This window comes from Eumetopias jubatus, unplaced genomic scaffold (assembly GCF_037043125.1).
Source record: "Eumetopias jubatus isolate StellerSeaLion01/CBP00866 unplaced genomic scaffold, mEumJub1_p1.0 scaffold_5, whole genome shotgun sequence".
Lineage (NCBI taxonomy): Eukaryota > Metazoa > Chordata > Mammalia > Carnivora > Otariidae > Eumetopias > Eumetopias jubatus.
This window is the reverse complement of record NW_028274811.1, coordinates 23,168,504-23,180,577: the sequence shown is the minus strand read 5'-3', so window position 1 is coordinate 23,180,577 and position 12,074 is coordinate 23,168,504. Positions and strand designations below refer to the sequence as shown.

Below are 12,074 nucleotides of genomic sequence, written 5' to 3'. Positions count from 1 at the left end.
TACATTGAGAAAATAAAGGCAGCAAGCCAACTGGGTATTACAGATGGGTACAAAGTAACAGTAAGGGCAAACAGACTGTCAGAGAATCCTGGGGCAAAAACAAAAACAAACAAACAAACAAAAAACAAAAAACGGCATAAAATAGCAGACTTTCTTCGACTGCAGCAGGAAAGGCATGGTGGGGGGACAGGGTGAAGGCCTCTTTTGAGAAAGGGCTGGAGAGTACTTAAAAGGAGAGACCTGCCCTGCTGACTTGGCCCGGGCTCCAGCTGACCCTAAAAGTCTTTGCTGCGTTGCCTCTCCAGCCTGAGTTTGGGCAGGCCATGGTTTCAGAGATGCCAGCCTCAGTTCAACAAACCATTTTAAGGCATAAATATAGCTTGAAAAGAGCTCTGTGATCTGAAGTATTACAGCAGAAAGCAACCACACTGTGGGCTTATTTCAAACTCATCTTCTAGATATAATAGTAAGAGGGACTGCCATTTACAGACCATTTCTTCTGAACAGGTGTTTTCTATCCTGGCAGCACTTCGGGGAACTCAGAGTGCAGGGAAAGCCATGCTGCAGACCAGAGACATTTCCAAATTGCCTTGTTTGAGAAAGACTGGCTCCAAGAGTCTATGCAAGACTTGCCTTGAACCTGAATGGCAGTGCTAATTCAGCTAAAAAAAAAAAAAGGAGGGGGAGCCTGTGTAGACATAAAGGGAGGTTGATCTGGAAACCCAGAGAAAGGGTCACCTGAGCCACAACTAACATGACTTATTAATGAAATGTTCTGAAAAGTGTAGGGGCCCATGACCAAGATAATTTCTGCTGTGAGCTGGATGCAGCAATGGTTTGACTCCCTCCATGCAGGGATGCAAACTTTTGATTTATCCAAACTCCTTCAGGGAGCTCTGTCCTCCCCAGAAACATGACTTGCTGATTATAACTGAGCTTACCATGCAGGTCTGGGACCAGTGAAAATTGTGCTGATTCGGAGCACACAGGTATCCCAGCAATGAGGCTCATTATATTTGTTACTTTATCTTTAAAAAATGACTCAACAAATTTTTATCGAGCACCTGTTATGTGTCAGGTACCATATTGAGTACTGAGGGTGTAACTATAGATGAAGAAGACAAACGCCCTGCTTTCCTGGAAGCAGGAAATAATAGTGGAAGGGGGAGATTAAGAGACAATAAGGAACAATTACATATAAAATCTGTAGTAGGGTAATAAGTTATGTGAAGAAAAATAAAGCAGTGAAAGAAGACTATGAGATAAGCATTGTAATAGAATCTGACTTCATTCTTGAGGTCTGATTGCTGATAGCTTTCAGCTCTAGCACTCCCCTTTCTTTCCCTGACTCACATCTGGGCAAGCTGATGAGAACATCCAGCGCTCCTTCCTTTGGCAGCAACAGGAAGTTCAAAGTACACAAGTAGCCCCACGTGCACAAGACCACTTGTCCCGGTGCCTCTTTCTTGTCACAGTAACAGCCGAACCTGGCTCTTTCCCTGGCTGTCTGAAGTCATTTTTGGATATGCTTGGGACCCTACCCTGCTCTTCCCAGAAAGCCCCATTGTATGAGTAATAAACTTGTTCACATCCTCTTGGTGCAGGTATGGTAGTATAAGTCTTAAGTCTTAACATCTGTACCAAATTTGGGTATGGGACCATCTGAGATGCTAAGGTGACCGCACCACCTATCAGTAGGACCTGTGGTCAGAGAAGACCTCTCTGGGGAGGTGGGATGTGGATGGGCTAGGGACTGAGCCATGCAAATATCCAAGGGAACATTCAAGGGGAGAGAACGGAGAGCCCTGGTATACTGAAGGAAAAGCAAGGAGGCTAGCAAAGGGGTGGTGGAATAAACAAGGAGGGCAAGCAGGTGTGGCAGGGAGGTGGGAGATGGGGGGAGATGCCAGCAGGGGAAGCAGACCACACAGAGCTGTGTGGTCCATCCTAAGGGAACGTGGATTTTCTTCCAAGTAAACCATCAGAGGGATTTTAATAGCAAAGTAACACAACTTGAATTCCATTTTAACGGAATTGTTCCAACTGCTATGAAAGAATAGAAGGGGACAAAAGTGGGGTGAAGAGGAAGCCAGAGCTAAACTCTCAGGGAGCTCAAGAGCTGGCTGAGATGAGAGCAGTAGGGATGCGGTAAACTGAGGTTATGGTTCAGGATGCATCTGAAGGTCAAATCTGCAGCGGTTGCTCATGGATTAGACAGGGGGCAGGGGGGGAGGGTGGGAAAGAGAAGCTCCAAGGGAGATCCCAGGATCTGTGAGGCTGAGCACCTAGATGGGCAAGAAGGGCATGCTGATGGAAGAGATGGTGAAAAAGTTGAGCTTTGGCCATTTTTGAGATCAGATGCCAATTAGATTTCTAAGTGGAGATGTCCAGTAGGAATGTAGATAGATAAAACCTGAAATCAAGGGAGAAGACACAGCTACACACTTACGAGTTAAGTTGTGGATGGTATTTGTAGCCAGAAACATATCCCGGGATTGAGAGTAGAGAGGAGAAAGGTTTGATTGTGACTGGTGGGCACTGTAACATTTACAGGTCAGGAAGATTAAGGAAGACCCAGCAATGGAGATGATTTAAAGCTATCAACTGGCACTCTTGGGCTTGGTCTATAGGAGTCTAATCTAAAGACCTATACTGATAAAGGGAGATCTGAACCTGTCAGGCTGGTGATTAGATCTTCAACTTTGGCATTATTTGCTGTGATAACAAAAACCATCTTGTGAGGTCTCTTCCAGCCTCTCCCCATCATGTCAATCTGTTTCCATGTGAATTTCGGTGCTTAATAACTTAACCCTTCCATCAACCCTGGACATAACTGTTACTACATTCATTTTATTGATGACAAAACTGAGATCGGGGCTGCTCAGAAAAGCAAGATAATTTGCCCAAGATCACAGAGCTTTTGAGACACAGAGAAGTTAGGCTTGAATTTCAAGCTCCCTGACTTCAAGGGGCAAAGAAATGGAATGACTTGCCTGATGTGACACTGTGAATTAATGGTAAGGCTGGAAATAGATCCCTGATATGTTTAATATAGTCTTATTTTTCTCCACTTGGAATAACATAATCACTTGGAAAATTCTGGCCATTTATCCTTGGCTGAAGATTCTTGTGCTTGCACACTGAAGGGCAAAGATTGGCCACTTCTTACCTTATTTTATACGTCCATAGCAAGGACGTCAAGAACACTATTAAAGGAATAGGCAATGTGAAAATTTGCAAATAAATAATAAAACAAACAATCTTGGAGGTAAACTTTAAAACGTTAAATCAATTTGGACTGTAGGAAAACCTCACCCACATGCCACATTTACAGTAAGAGTAGTATATATAAGCCAAGAGGAAACAGGCACCCTATCTTCAGGATTTTTAATTACATTTCTGTTTTTGGTATTTTTATTTGTGAAAAGTATCATGTTATAAAATTATTACTATTTTAATATTTTAAAGTTTTACTTTGAAGTTATCATGCCACATTTAAACTGGCTTTTATAATTTTTATTTATTTATTTATTTATTTATTTGAGAGACAGAAAGTACCTGCACAGAAGGTGGGGGTGGGGGTGGTGAGCTGGGGCAGAGGGGGAGGGAGAGAGAGAATCCTAAGCAGGCTCCAAGCTCAGTGCAGAGCTGGTGGCGGGGCTCCATCTCACGACCCGAGCCCAAATCAAGAGTCAGACGCTTTACCCGACTGAGCCACCCAGGTGCCCCTAAACGGGCTTTTATAATTAATAAGTATGATTTTTATTAGTCAAAGACCAATTATTTTCAACACACAAAAATCACTCTAGTTTTACAATGACATTTGCAGAAAACATTACCACATTCTGTTTAAAAATAAATTCCTTCCATTTGTTTTGGGCTTCCCAGTTTAGATTTTTTTCATGTATATCTCATAGCCAGATTATGAGAAGCAAGGGGCAAATGAGGAGAAGTGGGTGTTGTCACCTGTTTTATATAATGACGGGAACCATGGCTCAAAGAGAAGAGGCCGGCAGAAAGTCATACAACTAGAGTCTGAAATTGAACATGGGTCTTTTGATTCATAGTCAATGCACTACCTGATGACTTTCTGCATAAAGTAAATTTGTTGGAAAATTTTTTTTGAAGATTCATTTATTTATTTGAGAGAGAGAGAGAGAGAGAGAGAATGTGCACATACATGTGCGAGGAGACAGAGAAGAGGAGAGGGAGAGAATCCTCAAGCAGACTCCCCGCTGATACTGGAGCCAAATACACGGCTTGACCCCAGGACCCTGAGATCATGACCTGAGCCAAAATCAAGAGTCCAGTGCTTAACTGACTGAGTCACCCAGAGGCCCCTCCTTGTTGGGAAATTTAATAAATAAGAGATATGTATTTTCTTAATGGAAACCATAGCATGAATGGTACAAGCGGATAGACAGAAAAATATATGTATATTTTATATGCATCACTACCCATGAAATATGAATCATTAAATATTAAAATCAGCTCTTATTAAAACTGTTTAATAATATATCATTCTAAACAGTCTAAAACATCTAAAATAAAACATCTCAAAATATTCATTAATTCCCTGCTAATTCTACTAGCATTCAGGTTGTTCGTATTTCTTTTTTTTTTTTTTAAAGATTTTATTTATTTATTTGACACAGAGAGAGAGAACAAGTAGGCAGAGAGGCAGGCAGAGGGAGAGGGGGAAGCAGGCTCCCTGCTGAGCAGGGAGCCCGATGCGGGACTCAATCTCAGGACCCTGGGACCATGACCTGAGCCAAAGGCAGCCGCTTAAGCGGCTGAGCCACCCAGGCGCCCTCGTATTTATTTCTTATCTGAGTTCTTCTAAGGACTATATTTCTATTTTTGTAGTTTCTAAGCAGAAAAGAAGGTTCTGGGAACTTGCCAACTTTTCTAAGTGCTTTCATATCTAGTATGAGAATATTAAATACATCTTTGATTTACTGAAGGAAAACTGAGTTTTAAAAGAGAGATGATTTACTCAACCATATAATAAAATGCTTCAAATATTTGGGGGAAAGAAATAACAAAAAACGTATAAATGCCTTAAAACAACTAGGTCTTGGAGATAAAATCAATTGTTTGGAGTGTTCCAGAGTAGAAAATGATAACGAAACTAACGCAGAACATCTTAATAAGAGCTAATGCTCATATTAATTTAAAAATGTCATTCTTTAGAGGTTATTAAGTGTGATGAGAAAAGTTTCCAGAGCTCAATGCTTTGATAAACTACATCTTTTACAAGATGTGGAATGAGGAAAACGTGATGATAAAACATTTGAAGTTAGGTAGAAATTAAGAAAATGAAAACACTATAAAAGAACGAATGTTTTTTTTTTAAAGATTTTATTTATTTATTTGAGAGAGAGAATGAGAGACAGCATGAGAGAGAGGAGGGTCAGAGGGAGAAGCAGACTCCCCGCCGAGCAGGGAGCCCGATGCGGGACTCGATCCCGGGACCCCGGGATCATGACCTGAGCTGAAGGCAGTCGCTTAACCAACTGAGCCACCCAGGCGCCCAAAGAACGAATGTTTTTAATATATCCATTAAGGTGCATGTATTCATTTACGTCAACACAGCATAATTTAGTCCCTTCTATTGGAATTTTATTCTTTGACACATCTCCATCTTCCTCATCCCCACCTCCCTAATTATGACGAGGAAAACTCTTAAAGTCTGGAAGAAATGATGGGCTTTCTTTGGAGAAAAGAGAGCAGGTGTCTTTTCAAATTCAAGTCTTAAAAAATCTCGCAGTGCTGATATTTGATTCTTGTCATTTAACAACTTCATCTTGCTACCCTAAAGAAAGCCCAGCAAACACTTAAGGGTGCCCTGCACAACTGTCTAAGTATTGCTGGTGAAAGAATTGTATGGCTTTTAATGAACAATATTTAGTAAATATTTATCAGCTATCCGGGTCCTGTAAAATGTCTCTCTTTTCATAACGGGAATCGAGTGTAATCCATTTTGTCAAGGTTTTAATACACTTTAATGAAAATACCCAGAATCCTAAGGATACTTTCTAGCTGCCAGTGAATGTCCTCGCTTTTAAGAAAACAGAAGAGAGAAAAGAGATGTAACTTACAGAAGATATATTCACTAAAATACATATACCAAAATACATATACTAGAAAGTATAGGCTATGCCCTCAGAATGTCAAAACATAGGTGTTTTACATTGAGACAAACTATACTGCCTAAATGATAAACTATAGTATTAACTTGAAAAACAAGCATTACACACATAGATCTTTTGCTTGGTTCATTATATCCTGCCCTCTGTAGGCTTTGGGCTCCGAGCATATTCCTATATCCAACTACCAATTCCACTTCTTTACCTGGATGCCTAATGAACATATCAAACTTCACAGGTCCAAAAGAAATTTAATTTTCATTCTTTAAATCTCAGTTTTCTTCACCTCTGCCAATGGCTCACAGTTTACCTGTTTCAACCAAAAACCTGAGACTCATCATTGATTCTATTACTTCACTGCCTAACCTGAATTAACAAGTCTCGTTATCTTTCCTTCAAATAGATTCCAAATCAGTATAGTTTTTTGTATTTTTTTTCCTTTTCAGTTTGCCTTCATCTTTTCCCAAATGCTCTGATGGGAATGAAATCCAAATTTTCCTCCATCGTATACGGAGCCCCACGAGATCTGGCCCGCGAGATCTGCCCATCCACCCTTTCCTTCTCTAAATATTCATGCGTGTCCTCTGTGGGCTTCTTCATTTTCACTTTGTTCTGTTGTGATGCCATCCCCCATGGGTGCAAAGCCCCCTTTGTGGCTGGATCCCACTCACCATACCAATTCCTCGTCTCATCGGTTACCATTTCAGACAAGCCTTCCCTGACTCCTCAACCTAATTAGCAATGCTCCACCCTCACCACCCACCACCCTACTTTTCCTCACCCTCTTTGTTTCTTCATAACACCTGTCATTGTCACTTTCCTTCATGGGTTGGCTGGTGTATGTTCTCCCTCCCCAAACTAGAGCGTGAGTTCCATGAGAAAAGGGGGCTTGTTGGTCTTATGTGCCCCCAAATACCAAATCCTGCAACACTATTTGAATGAGTGACAGATAAGATCCTATCCCTAAATAGTGCTGTCGGCAGTTTGGGGCAGAGTTTATTTAAATATGATGAACTGTACAGGAATCCCCCAGAGGATCACAGATGTATAGCACGCCACCATATTCCTTACCAACCGATATGAAATGTAGCACTAATGCTAAGCAAACAAAGAACTCGATCCAGTCAGAGAGTGTATGATGCTGATGCTTCAATAATGCAGAAAACTTGGACGATTGGAACGTGGAGAGGGCTGCTTTCCTATTCTCCAGGGAAGGGAATCATTACTCCATCGCTCCGTGACTAAGAAGAGCCAGTACCTTGGCTTATTTTAAAAAAAATTTTTTTTAATTTTATTTATTTATTTCAGAGAGAGAGAGAATGAGAGATAGAAAGCACGAGAGGGAAGAGGGTCAGAGGGAAAAGCAGACTCCCCGCCAAGCAGGGAGCCCGATGTGGGACTCAATCCCGGGACTCCAGGATCATGACCTGAGCCGAAGGCAGTCGCTTAACCAACTGAGCCACCCAGGCGCCCCCTTGGCTTATTTTTAAAGGGTAAGTGCTACTGCCAGAAGTTTGAGGCACATCCAATGTTTATGCCAAAGGAACTTTGGTAACTGGACTTTTGAAAAAGAGAAACAAGACAGGGTTGGGTGGGGCGGGGGGGAGGTGGGGAGAGATGGATAAATGCTTCCAGCCAGGGAAGGCCAACCCTAGGGTGTTTTTATGCAACTACAAACAACCACATACAGCTTGGGGCAAAGCTCTATTTATTTCCCTCTCTTCTCCTCCTCAATTTGCCTTCAGGTCATTGCTTAAAAATTATTTCACAAACATAATCTTTTCTTCCAAGAACCTCAGTTAAGAATTAAAATATGATGTCACTAACTAAAAGCAAACAGGAATTCTGTTTTTAAGCACTCACCTCAGACCTTGAATTCTGCCAGCAGGTAAATCTCCTTCGGAATATATTACTTACCCTTGGATGTAGATAGAACAAATATCTGGATGCATTTAGAGAATAAGCGGTTTTGCTCCTTTTTTTTAGTTAAGGATTTATATTAAACAAATGTCTTTGGGGCTTCAAACCACGGTGTGGGACACATTCACTGTTAACTCTCTGAGGGCGTGGACCGGGTTACCTGTTCACTCTGGGCTGAGCCTGAAGCCACTGATCTGCCGCAGAGCAGATGTAGCCCCCTGCCTGCAGGAGCAGTTCACTGAAAGCCATAAATATTGGACCGAAAAAAAGCAAGACCTCCTTGAAGGGGTCAGATGTCTTAACAGAATGACTTTCTTCTTTCCCTAATCTTTAATGCCAAGAACTGCTTGTTCTTGTTCTGTGTGAAATCAACAAAAGGGATTAAGTAATACAATGCATCTCTGCAAAAAAAAAAAAAAAAAAAGATCACTTTTTCCTTTGAGCAGAGCTATTCTTTTATTTCCCCTCTCTCCGCCTCCACTTGCCTTCAGGTAAATGCCTAGAGATTATTTCACAAACACTATCTGTTCTTCAAAGAACTTTAGTTAAGAATTAAAATATTTAATTAACTAAAAGAAAAATCAGGTATTCTACTTTCAATTCTCAGTTCTCTCAAATTCTCTGTGGCTATAGCATTTTTCCCAAATTGGTGCATTCCAAATTCAGAGCGGTGAAAAGGATATTTCTTTTTATAAAAAAATTCAGACGAAAACCCTTTGAAACAAGATTTGTAGTGAACATCATAAACTATAAATAAATACCTTTATTAGAGGAAATGGTAGCTCAAACAGATAAAACATTATGTGCTAACAACATCAATGAGTAAAAGACTCAGAAAAGACATTTTAAAGAGAAATCTAGATAATTTTCTAATTATCCGACCTTGCTAATAATCTGAACAAAGAATTTAAAAATGTTTGTTTCTAGTCTATAAAATTATAAATAAAATGATTGTTTCCCCATTAAAAAAAACACACACAAGAAAAACCCCCCAAGACATCCCTTGTTCAAACAAAATATTATTGAAAAGCCCTAGCAAATTGGGTTTCATCCATCATATTTGAAACGGTGGACCATGAAGACTGTCCTGTTTTTTTCCCTGTTCAACTACCCTTCAGGGACTTATGAGGAACTTTGAAGGAGGTTCTAGTTCTTCATGAAGCATAACTGGAAAACCACTCTTTTTAACAATGCAGTCTGATAAGAGACCATACGCACAATGGGTATACTCTCACAACATCAATGAGATTCTAAATCACATCAGCCATTTTTAACAGCAATTTGGAAATATGCCATAAAAAATCACCAAGGTATTCACGTCCTTTGACTGCCTTCACTTCTGAGCCCCCCTTCTGGCTACATTGCATAAAGATATTAATTGCCGCATCATGTAACACAGTAAAACATTAGGAAGAAAAATGCATGTGTTCAGCTGTGCAGTGCATACTGACTGGCAAATGACCTTGCAAAAGCTCATGTTGCTATTGAAGGACGGAGAAAAAGAATGGCTGGGGGTGCAGTTTAGAAGGTCTGTGAAGAGGTTCATTACGTAGTGCCTAATCTGTCCTTACTGAAGGAGGTTTCTATCTTCACGGAGGACATTGATTCCCCAAATTATCCTTGCGCAGATATCACGTTACCAAAGACCACAATGAAAACTAGAAAATGGGGCAGGTTGCGGCATTATCATTAATCGTTCTACAAGGACTCTTCAGATAAGAAGAGTCACAACTTTAACATTGGCAAAGTCTCCCTGAAGAAAATAAAGGTCAAAAAGTCTAAAACATTACTCTGGGACTCCCTGTCTTAGCGATGGATCTAGGGAATCTATAGCTATTTGAGGCACCCCTGACCAAGAAAAGAACAAGGCCACAAAAGGGGTGGGTCAGGAGCTAGACAGGAGGTCTCTACATGGTAAACCTCAAGCTTAAAGTGCATAAAAGCATTCTGTAAATAAGATTATCCAGTTTCACATTCTTCTTGTGTTTTTCTTCCGTGTGTAATCCCATATCTTCAACAAAGTCTAATTTAAATGCTTCTAGCCTAGTCTCAGCTATGCTGTGGGCAAAGGAAGGATTTTGTGTCCATATTTTAGCCAGCCAGAGAAGATATCCCAGCCCACCATCCATGCCTCAAGCTGGCATGCTGATGGCAAAGGTGATGAGTGAGGAATGAGGAAAGGGGTTTATCAAAGTCCAAGGGCAGGCCATCAGCTTCTGCTGCCTGCCCTGCACAGGGAGGCACTCCCAATCACCATTATTCATGGGGTGGTGTGGATTTGATGACAGAAGGTCACTTCTTCATAGCCTCAAGAATGTTTAAAAAAATCAGTTAAAAAATAAGCATCTCAAAATACAAATGAGACCAGGAAAAGAATGTCTGACGGCAAAAACGCAAACAAATGAATAAAGACAGACTTCAGGCTCTTGCAATTCTCTCTGCTTGTCTATTTTCAGAAAGGGACAATTTATCAGTTGTTTGTGGGAATGATGGTTTTAGGTGGGGAGACAGGAACACATGAAAGCAAAATTTCTTTTTAACTTTAAGTCAAAGCCAAACAAACAGACAGACTAATGCAATCACTTATTCAAAAGGAAAGAAATAACAAAAAAGTATAATCAACATCATTAGTTTTGTTTTGTTTTTTAAAGAACAGCATTTTGAAAGACTATCTAATTCAACCTTGCAGTTGTACAGAGCACGCATCTAATTTCATAACTGGATGTGTGCTACATTTGCAGAAATTTTAATCTGTCTAAAAATAAAGTGGACTGGATCACAAGTGTCTTCTATCCTGCCACAATGTAAAACACTTTAGTACAATCCTGCATAGCTCTCCTTTTATTTCCTCTGACTTGTTTTATACTCATTTTTTTCAGGGGGTACTGCCTACATCTCTGTAAATCAGTCAAACTATGTTCGGAAAGAAGGTAGAGTACACACAAATAAAAATTATTTTTCTCTCCATACTTTTTTCTTTCTGAAATTACTTTTCCTTCTGAAAATGATTCCTCTTACCTTCGGTTGTTTGCAAAGATAGCGACAAAGTTCTCCGATATACTGAAACACAGTCACATTATACTTTCTGCAGTCATTCCAAAACTGACTTGCTGAGAATTTCTTCTTTAACACACAAGTAGCTCCTATGAGAAAAGGCAAAGAACAGGCGCTGGGGAAAAATATTCAAGGGCAGAACTGACCTAAAACACAAAGGATGTTGCCCTGTCTAGAACTCCTGGAACTCTGTCTTGCCCTCCATTTCAAGGCTTTTCTAATCCATCAGTGGACATTTATTTCAAGCTCATTTGAAACCATTAATCTTACAATTGAATAAACTTTTAAAAAAATTCATGTTGTAATTCTATATTTTGACTGCAAATATTTTTTTTTTTTCTTTTTGAAATACAGGGGATGAAAGAAGAGGTCAAAATAAGTAGGGGAGTTGCAAGTATTAGAGCATGACTACAGGAAAGGGTCAGCCGTCTTCACAGAGACCAAGAATATTCACTTACTTTTGTTCTTGAATATGTACATTTTATTTAATTTCAAAACCTTAAAGCTGCCTCAATATTTCTTGATGCTGAGAGTTGGTAAGGCAGAATTGGGAAGATAGCACCAGCCAAGTTCATCGATGACTACGGACCCGAAATGTAACAACCTAATTTTCACAAGAATGTAAGTCATATGAATATGTTCCAAGGAAAATGCTAATGTCTTGACCCTTGCCTTTGTTCATTGATCATATTCTAAATATGCTATTCCATAAAATCATTTTTGTATATTTCAGACAGATACAGATAGTAGTGAATGGTCTCTGTTATATACTATTTAGGGGCCAGATAAATAATCTCAGCATGTTCATGAATGGAATCCACTCAGTCACAAGCTACCAACAAACTTACTGGGTGCCTGGGGTACCTTGTTTGCAAAGATAACCTCAACAATTCCTTCTGTGCGCTTACCTTTACAATGTGAATTTGCCACCTCTCCCTTTCAAGGGGTAGG

At 40.1% G+C, this 12,074-nt stretch overlaps 1 protein-coding gene across 1 annotated transcript in view; it reads right to left on the bottom strand.

Annotated features, from left to right (window-relative positions):
- Positions 1-12,074, bottom strand: part of SLC27A6 (solute carrier family 27 member 6) — a 67,381-nt gene that overhangs the window by 28,537 nt on the left and 26,770 nt on the right. The window contains exon 4 of the mRNA XM_028103718.1: positions 11,088-11,212. Coding sequence (XP_027959519.1) covers positions 11,088-11,212 — 125 coding nt within the window. The remainder of the gene's footprint in view (positions 1-11,087; positions 11,213-12,074) is intronic.